A 14589-nucleotide genomic window follows, 5' to 3' on the forward strand; every position below is an offset into this window, starting at 1 on the left:
GCTAAGTATGACTAAAGCCTGTGTGATGCTTTCAGACCCCTCTCCTTGAATGCAGCAAAATCTGTTTAGTGTCCTACTGATCCCATAGTTCTTTGATTTTACCAAATCACTGGATAATATTGAGACCTACAAGATCTTATGATTTGATGTTCCTCAAAAGGAAAGAAGAGAAAAAAAAAAATTTCTGGACAAAACCTGGAAGATCAGTTAGCACTTCTTCAAACAGCAAGCAGCATGGAACAATGAGACTCTACTTCAGCAAGGACAGGTGGGAGCACTCAGTGCTTTGGAACAATTGTATTGACTAAATTAATCTATTCTAGCAGTCAGCAGCATGCTGGATCTTTTAAAAAAGGGTGAGAAGAACTGTTAATAAGGCTATCGATTCAGAGTAGAAAATAAAGCCATTCTCTAGGAGAGTTTGATCCAAAACAAAGCAATATTCAAAGTAATTTGAACATGCATTAAATGTTATGAAACAACTAATACTATACTGTAACATACTCAACTGAGCAAACTGCTTGGACTAAGAATGTTTCCTGGACACATTTTTTAAAGTTGGCAGAAAAAAAAGTAGCTACATAGAATACCGGTTCTCAAAATTACTTTTTCTGTAAGAGATTACAAAAACAGGGACTTTATTTGCCATTAGAAGTAGTGTTTCTGAGATTACATACTTGCATTTTCTAGTTATTTAGAGTTCTATTTTTTCTCACAGGTACTAATTCTAATATGACTATTACAAACACACACTCAAAGGACTTCACAGTTTTTCTAAACTAAAAAAAATGTTAGTTACTACCAAAGTTGAAGTACACATACAATATCCACAACTCAGACCTTTCTGTTTATTGAAGAGCCACAAGACATATTCCCCCAACATTTTCAGAATATCCCATTCTCTCATCTCCTTCTTCCTTCTGCTTTTAAGTCTTCACTTTATTTTTGGGAAGTGTTTGACATACAATGGATTCTGAAGAAACACTTTTGTTCCTTGCAAGTCCCATCCAGGGCCCAGTAAAATTAATTAGGTTTTTTTTCTATTGGACTTTGGCAAGCTTTCTGTCAGGTGCTACCAATGAATTTGTGCAATACGTTTACACATAAAGGTATGGAAACTTACACTCTGCAATAAATTCAAGCTATTTGCCCTCATGCCTATCCCAAAAAGGCAAAAAATTTAGAAATGTCCTTCTAAGAAAAAAGAAAAAAAAAAACACAATAAAACCCCCTTATACTCCTTGTGCAGAACAGTAGTAAACTGAGTTTTATGAGTTCTATCACAACCATATAAAACGCTCTACTGAAAAGACCACTGAGCTGGAAAAACTCAGGAAAAACTACCCTGAATTCCATGTGAACACTCATAAATCTGCCCCCCTTTTCTTTTTCTCCTAAAGCACATTTACCATAAAACTCATGTTCCACATCAGATTTCCTCTCTATTTCATAGCAAGTCTCAATATCTTACACAATTTAAAACATACAGACTTGAATTCTAAACTTTATTTCAGATGTATAGCATTACCATGCAGGCAATAGGTTTGGGTTTCAAGCTCTGTATATATCTGCAATTTGCAATATCATAATATTTATTACCCTTCTTAAAGGTAATGAGGAGTAAAATACAATGAACAAGAAAAGATATAAAGACAGTCATGATGTAGTTGTAAGTAAACTTGAATATTTAAGTAACGCCATTTGTCAGAGAATAAAGTTGAACCTTCAAATACACCTAGAAAACAATGTCATTATATACATGGCAACATACCAGTATTAGGCTCCAAATCTAGTATCTGTATTTAATAGATGGACAGAATAAATCACTCATACCTGAGATAAGCCAAGATGTACAGATGCTGTTTCTGAGATGTACATTATTTTGCCATCTGATGCTACCACAAAAACAAAGCCATCTAAAGTCTGAAAGAAAGATAAATATGTAGGTTAAAAAACAAGCACTCTGTTTAAACCATTTACAGTGGAAAAAGTTTTTAAGTCTTTTGGAGGGAGATTGCCATCCAACTTCAACAGCAGCAAATAGCAGCAAAATTTAAGGAACAGAAACCTTTATCTGATGCTGTTCCTACAAACGCTGTGACACATGCACACATTGTAAAACCCAGTTCATTCCCCATACAGATGCTAGCTTTACTGCTTCACTTTACATTAACATTCTCCTGTTGATTCTAGTTATTTTAGTACTTAGCACAAATCCTAAGCTATGTGGTACTTAGGGGAAAGTCTAGTACTACACAAGCCATTTTTTATGGCATAATTGGCAGACACAGCTTACCACTATGTGCAATATTTAATGATACTGTGAGCAATGCTTTAAATTTCTTTGTATTTTCAATAATGTCTTTCTGAACAGAGGGCTATCTGCTATGTAACTACATGAACTCAGAAAAAGAAAGTAAAATAAATCAGCATTCAAAACTTTATCACACTTGAAGAGAGATACTTATGCTTATTAAGCTATAGCCATATACTCTGTGAATCTGGACCAAAAATAGGCAACACATAATGCAGACTTGAGATCCAATCCTACCAATTCATATTGATGGGATATTGACTGGAAAGTGATTATTACTTATGTGAGTAAAAACTGAAGTTTAATTTAGTCTCATATGAACCATACAAGAAAAATAATATGATGCAAATAGTACAGATTAGGTAAAACTGGCCATGATTTGGACGTACAAACTATCAGTTTGGGGGTACCTTGATTTTTCAGTTCCCAATTTGAGACATTTTTTTAGAAGTATCTTACATCCTCAGTCAAAAAGTATCCATTACCACTAACCAGTTTAGGAAGCTCTGACTGAGGTACATATGAATATCACTGGAAAATTCATTGGGAAGAGAAAAGTAATTTTTACAGTACACAGATAAAACAAATGCCTATTTTAATGCATCTTTTAAGTTACTGAACCAGGAGAGAAGCAATAAAATCGTGTATGCTTCATGCTCTTACAGTGCTGCCCCAATCAGAAAGTATTCCAAATTATTCTCTGGCCTACTAACAATTGTACAGCACCTAATTGAAACCAGATTACTCCTTGCCTTTACTTTTATTCCCCCTCTTTTTTTTTAACATAAATTAGATTTTGTAGAAGTATTATAATGGGAAATAAATTATTGCACCCTTAGCCATAACATTGCTTTTGAACAGTCATTTTGCAATTGTGCTACCCAGTATCATAACTAAAACTATGTCAATGCTTCCACTACTGCATTATATGGTGCAGGAGGTCTCTAACTTGCCTATGCAGAAAAGTATATTGAAGCTGAAACTTTGCATGTAAGATTTCATTCTAAAAACCTTTAAAAGACGTTTGTGGCAAATATGAGTTTATTAAAATGTGAAACATTCATAATTCAGAAATAACTGAACTGTAAAATGAGTATTACAGGTGATTAGCATATAATGTTACTGAAGTCCATTTAATGCCAGGCAAAATGTGAAATAGCTGACAGGGAGGAGGAGCAAGTGTGACAACAGTTATGGTATAACTAGATTTGTATTTTCTAGGTGTACTAGTGATTTTGAAATGTCTGGCAGGACACCAGCCATTTAGAACAACATTTTCAAGGCTCTGAATACCTCCACATGAGGTAACTTTGAACTTTATCGATTTCCATGGACTGTATGTGGTCAGTAACGCATGCTTGACATCACACTGACGAAGGTGCAGGAGAAGGGGTGACATTTTGCAGGGCTTCGATAACAACTAGTTTCAAATGCCGGAGGACCTCGCACAGCGAGGTCCCGGCTACTAGCCCACCCAGCTGCTTTTTCACCTCCGCCGGTGTTGGCTGCTTGCTCGAACTTGGGCAGGGGGGAACTGCCACAGAAACCGAACAGAGCTTGTGCTGAGGTTTGTATCCCCAGCAGAGTGAGCGGCTACAACAGCTCCAGCTCTATGACCAGGAATTAACCTCCCACAATAAAAACAGCCATTAAACGATTACAGTTTACTAGGTCTTTAAAATCGGGGGAGAAGTACCCTTGCTGTATGAAGTTCACATATAAAAAAAGTGGAGCTAAATGTATTTTACCTCTTTTCTACGGCTACCTCTTCCTAAACTCTCCTACGTGGAGTGTGGGGAGGGGAATTCAACGGTTTGCGTGTGGGGGAAAATTCAGAGAAATACCAGAGCAGATCAGCGGGGATGCGAACAACGGTATGTTCAGGTGCTGACTCCCACAGGCAATCTCTCCCCGACGCTCGCCCCTCGCCTGGGAGCCCTGCCCTCTCTCATGGGTTTCTTCTCCCGAGCCACTGGCGGAAAAAGGTGATCCCGTTCCCGGGTGTCCGGCGGCCTTCCAGACTAAACTGCTCTCCCCTCTGTCACCGGTCGGCGGCTGCCGGCGGGACATGCCCGCAGCTCGGAGGAGTCTGGCTATCGCTTTTGCGGCTTGGGGACACTTTCTGTGCACAGAAAACTGACCAGCGCCACTGTAAGCTGCAACCTCTTACTAATATCAAAGGCGTAGGGGCGGGAGTGATATAATAACTGAAGCTGTTTGTGTTTCATTTTTTCTCCCCTCCAAGCCAGCGTGAGGCTCGGGAGTAAGAGGAAAGCTTCACCCAGCCTCCTGTCGTGGTGCTGAGGAGAGGAAGAAGAGAAGGAAGAGAAGAAGCAGAAGACTGGTCGCACAACAACACCAGGTTTCCAACACGAGAGTAGAAAGTGATCCACTACCTGAAGCAAGTGGGATCCGAGCTCCATGGCCACGTTATCCAAGGGCCCTATCCTGCTTGGCTGTCCCCAGGCGTCGCCCAGACCTGCAAGAGAACCAAGGAGTTGGTTAGAGCTGGAAGCGGTGCCGGGCCCCCTGCCTTTTCAGTGAGACACGAGCTGCCCGCACCCTCTCGCTCCCCTTGTCCCGCAGGGCCAGGCCGTGGCGTAGGGTTCAGAATGTGGAAAAGGCTGACTCCCTTCTACACACACGCGTGGGAAAGGGCTTACTCTATTTCCGAGGGCGGACGGCTTCCCCACTTATGAACTTTCTCTTTCCCCAGAGAACCGCCGCCTTCCAGCGCTCCCCTACAGCTTCCCCTCGCCCGCCATGCCAGTACCTTCCTGTCAGCAGCACTGTGCCTGTCCCCGCTTCCCCCGCGGCTAGGGTGAGTGAAGAGGAAGGCAGGCCACACACTGAGAACCTGAGGGACGAGCCGCCCTGAAGGCGGTCGCGAAGCACCCACCTCGCCCGCAGCCTCCCCAGGCACAGACCAGACGGGGGTTCCCACACGGAAGGCACAAGGAATTGAGACACTCTCCTTTCTTCAACTGATGCCCCGGTCACGCGTGCTCCCCTTGGGAAGTGCGGCAGGACGGGCCCCGGCACCTGACCCCACTACCCTCTACTCTTGCAGAAGTGCCTGTGCCGAAGACTCCCATGCTGGCCAAAGAGGATCCCTCCTGGGGAGGGAGCTGAGACGGTTAAAGAGGGCCGGGGCTCAATTGGCGATAAACTGCCCCGACGACATCTTCACCTGTGCACTGATGGGACGGAGTGAATGCACAGCTTCGTCCCGACGGCCCCTGCCCGTGGAAAGCCCGGACCACGACGAGCTCCTGCCCCGTTGACCCAACCGGCCCGACCCGGCTCCTCCGTAGCGTTGCCCGGCGAGCTGGGACGACGAGCGCCTGTCACTGCCCTGGTGACAACGTGAGGCTATTGGTAGAGCTGTGCCAGGGAAGGGCTTGGGACGGAAAGACAAGTCTGGGGATGTTTTGTTTTGCATTTCTTCTATGCAAGGGAGGCTTGCACCAGCTCCCCACTACTCGTGCCAACCGAAGAGCTGGAGATTCATCGCGGCACCTGATGGCAGGCCCTGCAGCGTGCCGTTGCCCGCAACAGCGCACAGATGGGGGGAGAAGGGAGGAGAAAGGGATGGGACCACATCCATTTAATGCCTCATTTTCGCAGGGAAAGGACAGCCCTCGGGGCTACAGCTCGGCTTCTGAAAGGCCACGGGGCCCGGAGGGTGCTCCCTCCCATGCTTCCCTGCAGCAGAGAGGCGCTGTGAGGGGCCGATGTCAGATGGGAGGCGGGGATGCTCGGTGCTGCCAGCCTGGCGGTGCTGGCTGCCGGGGGCCATGGGAGTCCCGTCTATAGCATGCGATGGGTGCACAGCCCAGCTCCCTTTAGACCAAGCAGCCCTCAGCGTCCCTGCAAACTGCTGTGCCGCCAGGAAGCTGAGTCCCAGCTTTTCCTCCTGTCCTCTCTCACAGATCAGGTGCCTCCAAATGAACCTCCCGCTGCAAGCTTTCAAGGGAAAAGGCGGTGCAGCGGGAGCACTGCTCGGCTCCATTTCGGGAGACAGAAGTTGGCACACAGGCGGGAAGCCCTGCCCTAAACTCCAGCAGCGGAGAGTGTTTTCTGACACCCCACCTGAATCCCACACGGATCCGGGGATCCTTTGGCAGGGGATCCTCAGATAGCCCCGGTGTAGAAAAGACGGGAGCTTTTCTTCCCGCTTTCAGGGCGTCCCTTGGATACTCAGCGTGTCTCCTCAAACCGCGCCGAGGAAATGCCCCGTGTACGGCTTCGCTTCCCTGTGGGTCGGGGAATTACTCTTTCCCTTCACCCGGAGAAGTGCTTGGCCAAGCACTGAGAAAAACGCTTTGATGAGCCAAAAGAAAAGTAGTACTTTTCTAGCGCAGTTTCTCAATTCACAGTTTGGAGAAGGCTCCTAATTTCCAGGGAGCAGTCAAAATGTTATTTCAACTGAAACGATGCTTGTCCCGGGGCGGAAAGTTTGAGGATGGCAGAGGCATCCTGCAGCCTCTGTCCCGAAACGGTAACAAAATCTAACAAGAGAGCCTGTCCTGGTGCTGAGTGGCTTGCCCTTCTATTTACTAATTGCAAATCCCGAAACACGGGATTGTAACCCTACAAAGGGGCTTACACATAGCTGTATAAAAACTGTCCTGAAATGAGCCCTAACTTTCATAAAGACGAAGCAGATTTACGCTTTCAGGCACTCACGACGAAGCTTTTCACTACCGAACCGTGTTTCCCGTGTTTCTGGGTGGCAACCTGCTCCGTCCAGGTACGGTTTCACAGTATCCCCCAACTCTCCACTACTTTGGGGATTCTTTCCTAACCCGGACCCCCCCCCCCCCCCAAAAAAAAAAAAACAACAAACCAACAACCCAACCAAAAGTCACTTAGTCAGATTTGCTCCCTTTGAATATCTAAATTGGAGTTGCAATTGCGAACTCGCATCAAACGTAAACGTATTTGTTGGATCAGCTTGGTATTCGTCGAAGCTTATTTTAAAGCCGACTATTTTATCGTTTAATCCACCAGCAGATCTCTTTAAAGGTGGAAACGAAACGAATAAAACCTTCCGTTTAGATAAAGGACTGACGCCCATTAACTTGTCTTCAGAGAGATTTGCAAACGTCCTGCAAACATGCGGATGCAACAGGCTCCGCCGAGCCTCTCCTGCCCAGCCCGGGGATAAGGCACATTTTCACTCACTGGCCTGGAGAGAAGCCAAAAGAGCTCCCGAGTCAAACAGAGCTCTTCCTACATCGTTCAAACCAGGGATTTTTTGGGGCGGCCGGGCCAGGAAAGGCTCTCCGGTGGGAAGGAACACCGGTATCCAACACAGCTGTGAGCTCGTGCCGGACAGGTCATTTCGAAGGAAACATTTAAAAACGCACCGTTGTAGCATGAATTACCTGCGAAGCTGGCCCAGAAAGCCACTTCCCTGCGGGAGAGCATCTTTCCCGCAAGTGCTAAGACACTCATGGGATGGGCTGGTTCCCGACCACAGCCACTTAGCCGTGCCTGGGGTATTGGATCGCCTACGGCCAGCGGCTCGGGGCGGCTCCAGGCGCTGCCGGTAGCGTGAAGCCCGGGGAGCCATAGCCGGGCCCAGTGGGTAGGAGTTGGCACGGCGAAGCGCTGCCTGCGGAGAAGGTGACTTGTCCGTCCCAGAAACAAACTCCTCTCTCCTCACATTCCGCCGCTGGCAAACACAGATAAGAAGAGTCCCTCTCCTCGTTTCCCTCCATTTACTGAGGTCTGTAACGGCCGCTGGTTCCGACCCCACGGGGGAGGACAGGGACGGGCACGGCGCGGTACCTGGCAGGCACCACCAAGGGGGAAATAACCGGCCCTAATCGCAACTGTGCCCGCCAGACACACACACACCCCACCCCCCCAAGGCACAGGGCTGCTGATTTGGCTCCGACAGCGGCTTCCCAGGGACAAAGAGGGGGGTTTGCACAAGCCCCCCAAAGTTCGTGCAGCTTCTGCCTTTGGAAGACGTGGTGGTTCTCATACAAACGCGTCCCCTTCGCTTCCTCAAACCCGGGCACGACTTCCTCTCACTCCCCACCTTTTAACATCTCTGGCTGTTTTTCAAGGTACCTCAACATTCACTTTGTACTGTTTCCCAGTTTCCAGGGCGAATGGTGAGTTAAATTGTAATAAGACCTAGAAATACTTGGGAACAACTTCCACCTTTGCTCTCCAAATACATAAATTCGTAGACACACACGTTTGAAAGCCCGGTAGCTTTTCTGATCTGGATTCTGCTAAAAGAATTACTTAGAGATGTATTATGTTAAGTATCGGATTGCCCTGTAACTTGGAGTATTTCCTCTGTGTCTGCTGTACTCCCCCGGAGCTCGGGGTCCCTCAGCGCTGTTCAGTCACCATCCTTCACATAGAACCTTGGGTCAGCTACAGGCGCCGGGATTTTCAGGGCGGCCTCTCCTGGGGAGATTTCTCCCCGGCGAGGTTGTGCCTTCCTCGGCAAGGAGAGCAACAGGGAAATTACTGGGGGGGGGACGAGCTGCCAGTCCCGGCGTTTGCCGGGAACGAGAAGGTGGCGGACCCTGCCATCGGTCTGGTTTTGTCTCTGTCGTTTAGGCGAGGCACTGGGTTGTATGAGGAGAAGAATGGGGTATGGCAGTTCGTGGCGTGGGCAACCGGCAGAGCTGACACCTTGCCCCAAGCTCCCGCTGCAGCAGGGGGTGAGGGATCTCATCTCCGAAGGCGTAAGGGGGTCGCACCGCTTGATAAGCGGGGCCGAGAGGCCGGGCCGGGTCAGGAGCCGACGGGAAGCCCCCGGCCGCGGCGGGGATAACCTCTGCTAGGCAGGGGAGGCTCCCCTGCCGGGATCGCTTTGGGAAGGTGAAGGGCTGCGGTATATTAACTTCGGCAGGGATGTGCCGGGCAACTCGGCTTCTCTCTGAGAACTTCAGCGTCACCGGCTGGAAAGGAGGCCGAGGGCTGGGCGACGGGAGCGGTGGGCGTAAAGAGCAAGAATATAATTTAAAGAAAAAAAAAGTACTAAAGGAAGGAAAGAAAGGAAAGCAAAGAAAAGAAACCAAAACCAAACCAAGTCCTAGAGATAGGAAAAAGAAACCAACAACAAAAAATACCCAAAACAAACAAAACAAACCAAACACTAAAAGAAACCAAAAAAAAAAAATATGATCCCACAAGAAAATCGCCCTCCAGGATACCCGTACAAACCCAAATCCTGCTATTACCGGCCCAAACCCCTCTCTTCCCGGCAAGCCAGAAGCACCAGATCGGATTAACAGGCCTGAAAGCGGGCTCGCGACAAACAGGTCCACGGCAGCTACCATGCCAGTGACCCTTTCCTTCCCTCCCTCGCATCAGGGAGGGAGAGGCAGAAGCGACACCGCCGCCGCCACCGTCGGTTTCCGCAATGTTCCGACTGGCTGCCGGCTCCCTCCGCCTGGGAACGGCCGCCCAGCTCCATGGAAGCCCTAATGGCACTTTTGTTGTAGTAAGACCTTTAATGCCACTATTAGCGGTTAGTACAATAGAGGCAAGGTTTCCAGGAGGGAATACTCAAGCCGTCGGCTGGGGTTTTATTTATTTATTTATGTAATTCATTAATGAACCTCTTCCGAGTGAGTATGAAAATAAGATGACATAACTGCAATTCTCAGTGATTTTCCTAAAATATACGTTCACAGCCAGGTTCAAATAGGGACCGAAAACTCTGGATGCTTCTCGTAATTCCTATTGTCTGCGTATAGGCGTAAGGAAGAATTCTAGGACCCATCGGTCTGTCGTTTTATTCAAGTAATTTTGTATAGAGCACTTTATCTTTTGTGACGCTTATTAATTAGCTTGTTCCCATCCGCTTTAAAGATCCATAAATGTGCAGTTTTACAGTCAGTTTTGGCAACTGCTTCGGGGATGGGGGCAGGGTCACAATTTAAACCAGTCTGCCTCTGGGCAGAGAATCGCGGGTTTTGAAAGCGATTTATTCTCTCGTCTCTTTCTCTCAATAGCTCATTTTCAGAAAGAAAAAGACCAAACAAAACAGCAAAGCCAAAGCCAAAGCAAACAAAAACATTAAATACTGACAGTCAAGACAGAAGTCCCGCGGTGTATTTTTGTTCTACAGCAATAAATGCCTTGGCAAAAAGTCAAAACACTAGAGAAGACGATCTTACAGAGCGGGAGCGCGGGGGAGGCTTTAGGTTGCTCTCTCCTGGTCTTCATGAATCTGAAGGTCAGACAGACACTGCGTATTTGTGATCTCGGAGCAAAAAATTGTGCCTTCTCCGCACCTTGAACGGAGAAAAGAATAGAAACGGGAACAGAAATCTCTTTTCTTTCAGCCTAATCGGGCACCTCCGCGGGAAAAAAAACCCTGTGAGTTCAGTCCAAAATGTGCATCTTTGGGAAAACCCTGTCCGGGGCGAGCAAGGGGAGACCTGTCTGAACCCCCTCACAAGCCCCATCGAAGCGCTACGACCAGACGCCGCGGTGAGGGTTCCAAACTTTGCCTAAACTATGTGTCAGCTTGCTCTGGAAATAAAGTGAGAGGGGAAGCCATCCACTGGAGTTTTTGAAAACACAGACCTTTCCCTCTCTCTCTTCCCCTCTAGTCTAGACAGAGCTGGAAGCCAGTTTTACAGCTGGACAACGTTCCTGATCACGCTGGCTACAGTTACCCCGGGCCTAGCACATGCTGGAGGAGTCTCAGGCCTGTCCCCTACCCTCCCATCACTGGCTGGAAGAAATAAACTCCCTTCAGCCTTAAAGGGGTGATGCTCCGGAGCTGGCTGGGGTGATCCGGGGCACTGGACAGGAGGTGGAAGCCGGTATGTGATGACTCCCGGAGGAGTGGGGCAGCATGGCTCTCACTGCCTGGTTAGCAGAGATTGCAGGGTGGCAAGGGGGCTGTTAGTTGTCCGCCTTTATTTTAAATCCCAGGACCTCGGACTTGGATCCCCATCGCGTGTCCCGTCCTACCCCCCCCCCCCCCCCCCAACCCCCCCCGATCTGCTCCAGCGTGCTCTAAGGGGCGTTTTCCCCAGGTGTTTCTGCCCCAGAATTTAAGAAGCAGAGCCGGGCAGCCCTCTCGGGTCCCCGCCTCCGCCCCTCTCCCCCCCCAGTAAAGACAACTGAAAACCACCAGCAGGGTATGGGGGGGAAGAACATTCTTCCCCTCATTCAGCAGACAAATCTCGAGGGAAACGGATATTGGGGTACTGCAGGACTGTGTGCAGTCCGGCATCACCCCATCCGGCATCAAGCGCCCTACTGCAGCCACCTGTCCGGCTCCCTTCTCTACCCTTCACCCTCCAGGCACTAAACGCACGGTTCGGAGACCGGAGGCAGTATTTCTCCGGCCTGTCATCCCTGGATGCAAAGCTTTGGTTTTAAACGTATTTCCACCCGTACTTAAGACGATGAAAGATCAGGAATTCGCTCTATGCATTTAAACGTTCCTCTTAATAAGCAGAGTGTGCGGAAGCGCACGCCCGGCCTGTTTAAGGAAGACAGACACATAAAGCACACCCGAGCTGTGGGTATAAACCTGCTCTCGGGGTCGTTTTGTTGCTCTTGAGGATCAGTAGGGCTGCAAAAGCAGGGACACATCCGGCAGCATCCCGAAACGTGCCACTTTTCTTCCCTCCTAAATCAAAGCTATTGGAGGGCATGCTCCCTAGCCAGGGCCGGAGAGCGGCCCCCGAAATTACGACGTTCTATTTCTCATCGGGAAATTCCCCGATGGGGGATAATGGCTGGAAGTCGCAGCGGAGCAGCGCATCGTTCCCCTTTGCTCCACTAACCGGGCTTGCTGGGGGAGCGCAAGCCAAAGGAGCCCTGGCTTTCCGTAGCACGGCTAATACGTGCTCTCGAAATTACTGAATTAGATGGCCACAACGGTAAGCTTCTCTCTGTTTGGGAGTGGGGGTTTTCAGCCTCCGTTACGCTTATTTTCATATATATATATATACATATCTATTTAATTTTATCTGCAGCCTTTTAATAAAGCTCCTTAGAAACCGCGACGGAGAGCGGACTTCGCACTCTGGAATTTGCTAATTACTTCAACATCCCCCCCCTCCCCGTCCGGAGAGGCACAAACAAATGACAAAGGGGGGAGCTGGGCTTTATTTAGCCACCGCAGACTCTAACCGGCGTTTCATTTCACGGCTCAGAGGTGGCACGGAAAGAACGAGGGGCCGACGGCTCCCATGGGGTGCCGGCCGACCTCTTCCAGTCTTCCGAAACTGCCCGACCTTGCGTCCTTTTGGACTGTAGGGTGCGAGGCTAACCGGGGCTGTTTTCTACCAAACACCGGGGAAGAAAAGAAGGAAGCAAAGCGGAGTGTCAGGCCTCCTCTCCCCCGTGTCTCCAAGAAGAGCGACAGAAGCCCCCGGCGCTCACCGCACGGCACGGTTCGACTCCTCATGGTCCCAGCTGGGGAGCAGCAGGGTTCCGGCCCCGCTCGGGGCAGGTTGGGCTCGAACAGGTCTCCCTCCTCTCTCCCCCGTACCGGGAGAAGGCGGATGGCCTCCTTGCGAAGCCACTGTGCCTTTTTTCCCAGCCTGCTTCCTAACCCCTAGAAAACTCCAATCAAAACAAAATAACACCACCACCCACAGTATGTTTCTCTCCCCGCGGCCGTGCCTAGGCACTGACAGGAGAGCCGCGCCGAGGGGCCTACCCCAGGGGCCGGCCCTGCTGCCTCCCGGGGCAGCAGACACTGGGCACAGCGGAAGCGAGCGGAGCCCGCTTTCCTCGGGACTGTCCCCCCGAGAAGATGGAGCTGAACCTGCCGGAAAGAAGGAGCTGGGAGAAGAGAGGGAATAGCCGGACGGCTCTGATACGCCCGCCCCCCCACCTCTCTCCGCTGCCACCCCGGCATAACTGCCAGCTGGGGTCCCCGCATAGCCCGCACCGCCGTCCGCGGCTCCCGGGGGCTGGGAGGGGAGAGAACTCGTTTTCCCACGTGCGGCTGCAACGAGCTGTTCTCTGCTTTAGGCCTCACGGGACCAGGGCTGCTCCTTACAGCCCGCCCGCCAGCTCTGTGTCATGCCTTGGCTTTCGGGCAGCGAGAGCAGCGCTGCCGCCTCTGCCCAAGCAAACGGGCTCCTTTCCACTCGCCGTTGCTTTTACCTCGCTAGCACCCCTGAAAACACCCTGCTTCAGAAGGGGGCTAGTCTCGGATTATGTGTCCCCCTCCCCCAAGCCCTTTTGGGGCCGCTGGGCTGCCCCATGCCTCCAGTACGGGCCGGGCGGGAGGCGGACGGCCCCTTCCCGAGGAGCCGGGGTGGTTACCTTCGGGGAAGACAGCTCGCATTTTCAGGTAGCTGGTGGTGAGGCGGATGATGGATGCCTTGTCCAGCTGGGAGGTAATGGCAGAGGGCAGAGGCAGGAGTTTGGCCAGTTCGTAGAATTCTCCATTTTCTTTTTCCCGTCTAGTCTTTGCCGCGTTCTTGGATTTTTCCTTCATCGCGACTATTGCAAGGCGAAGATGACACTGGCATATTAGACCCGATTCTTCTGAATTGCAGGGGGCATGGATTTCGGCTTCAGAGTTAGTATTTTCGTTTAAGTAAGAGAAGGAGGGAATTCACCCAAATCAAATCAAATTATAATAATAAAAAATAAAAGTAAAAAGGGAGGAAAAAAGGGGAGGGAAAAAAGTCAATACCACAAAACAAAAACACCAGCAACAGAAATGTTGCGAAGAGGGGGGAGACGATCTCTGAGCCACAACCACGACAGGCAAGGCGCTCGAGAGAAGGCAGTTTTGTTCTGACCCTGCGATATCTGCCGCTTGGAAACAGAGGCTGAAAGACCTACAGGAACCCCAGTCCTCTGCCTGCAGCTGGAATCAGAATCTTCTGCGCAACGGGGAACAAATCACCGGGTTCCCTTCAATAAGGGATTTCTTCTACTCAATCCAGCCTCGTCTAAAAATAATTAAAAATATACTAAAAATAGAGCGTCCACTCAAGAAGTCATTGGGTTAAGCAGGCTGGACCATTTCTGGACGTTTTATCTCTTGAAAAAAAATATAGAAAGAAAACTAATGAAAGGAAAGACCGAGCTGCTCGTTTAACGACGTGCCAAACGATGTGGTCCCTTGAGCGCGCGATGCGAGGAGACGAGCAAGGAGCTGGCGGGGCAGTCCCCTCTAATCGAAAGTCAAAGCCGGTGCTGAGGGAGCTGGCGGCTGGAGCTCTCCGAAATCACAGACCCGCATTTCCTTCAGACGCTTCCCTCTCGACCACCTCTCGGCGTCTTGCGGTAGAACGACGCTTTCCTCG

At 49.7% G+C, this 14589-nt stretch overlaps 1 protein-coding gene across 1 annotated transcript in view; it reads right to left on the minus strand.

The window, feature by feature from the left end:
* Nucleotides 1-13942, minus strand: part of SIM2 (SIM bHLH transcription factor 2) — a 63236-nt gene extending 49294 nt beyond the window's left edge. Inside the window, exons 1-3 of the mRNA XM_005151675.3 lie at nucleotides 13595-13942; nucleotides 4711-4793; nucleotides 1834-1923 (exon numbers count right to left, since the gene is read on the minus strand). Coding sequence (XP_005151732.1) covers nucleotides 1834-1923; nucleotides 4711-4793; nucleotides 13595-13769 — 348 coding nt within the window. The 5' untranslated portion in view covers nucleotides 13770-13942. The remainder of the gene's footprint in view (nucleotides 1-1833; nucleotides 1924-4710; nucleotides 4794-13594) is intronic.
* Between the last annotated feature and the right edge of the window lie 647 nt (nucleotides 13943-14589).

Source organism: Melopsittacus undulatus, chromosome 2 (genome assembly GCF_012275295.1).
Source record: "Melopsittacus undulatus isolate bMelUnd1 chromosome 2, bMelUnd1.mat.Z, whole genome shotgun sequence".
Lineage (NCBI taxonomy): Eukaryota > Metazoa > Chordata > Aves > Psittaciformes > Psittaculidae > Melopsittacus > Melopsittacus undulatus.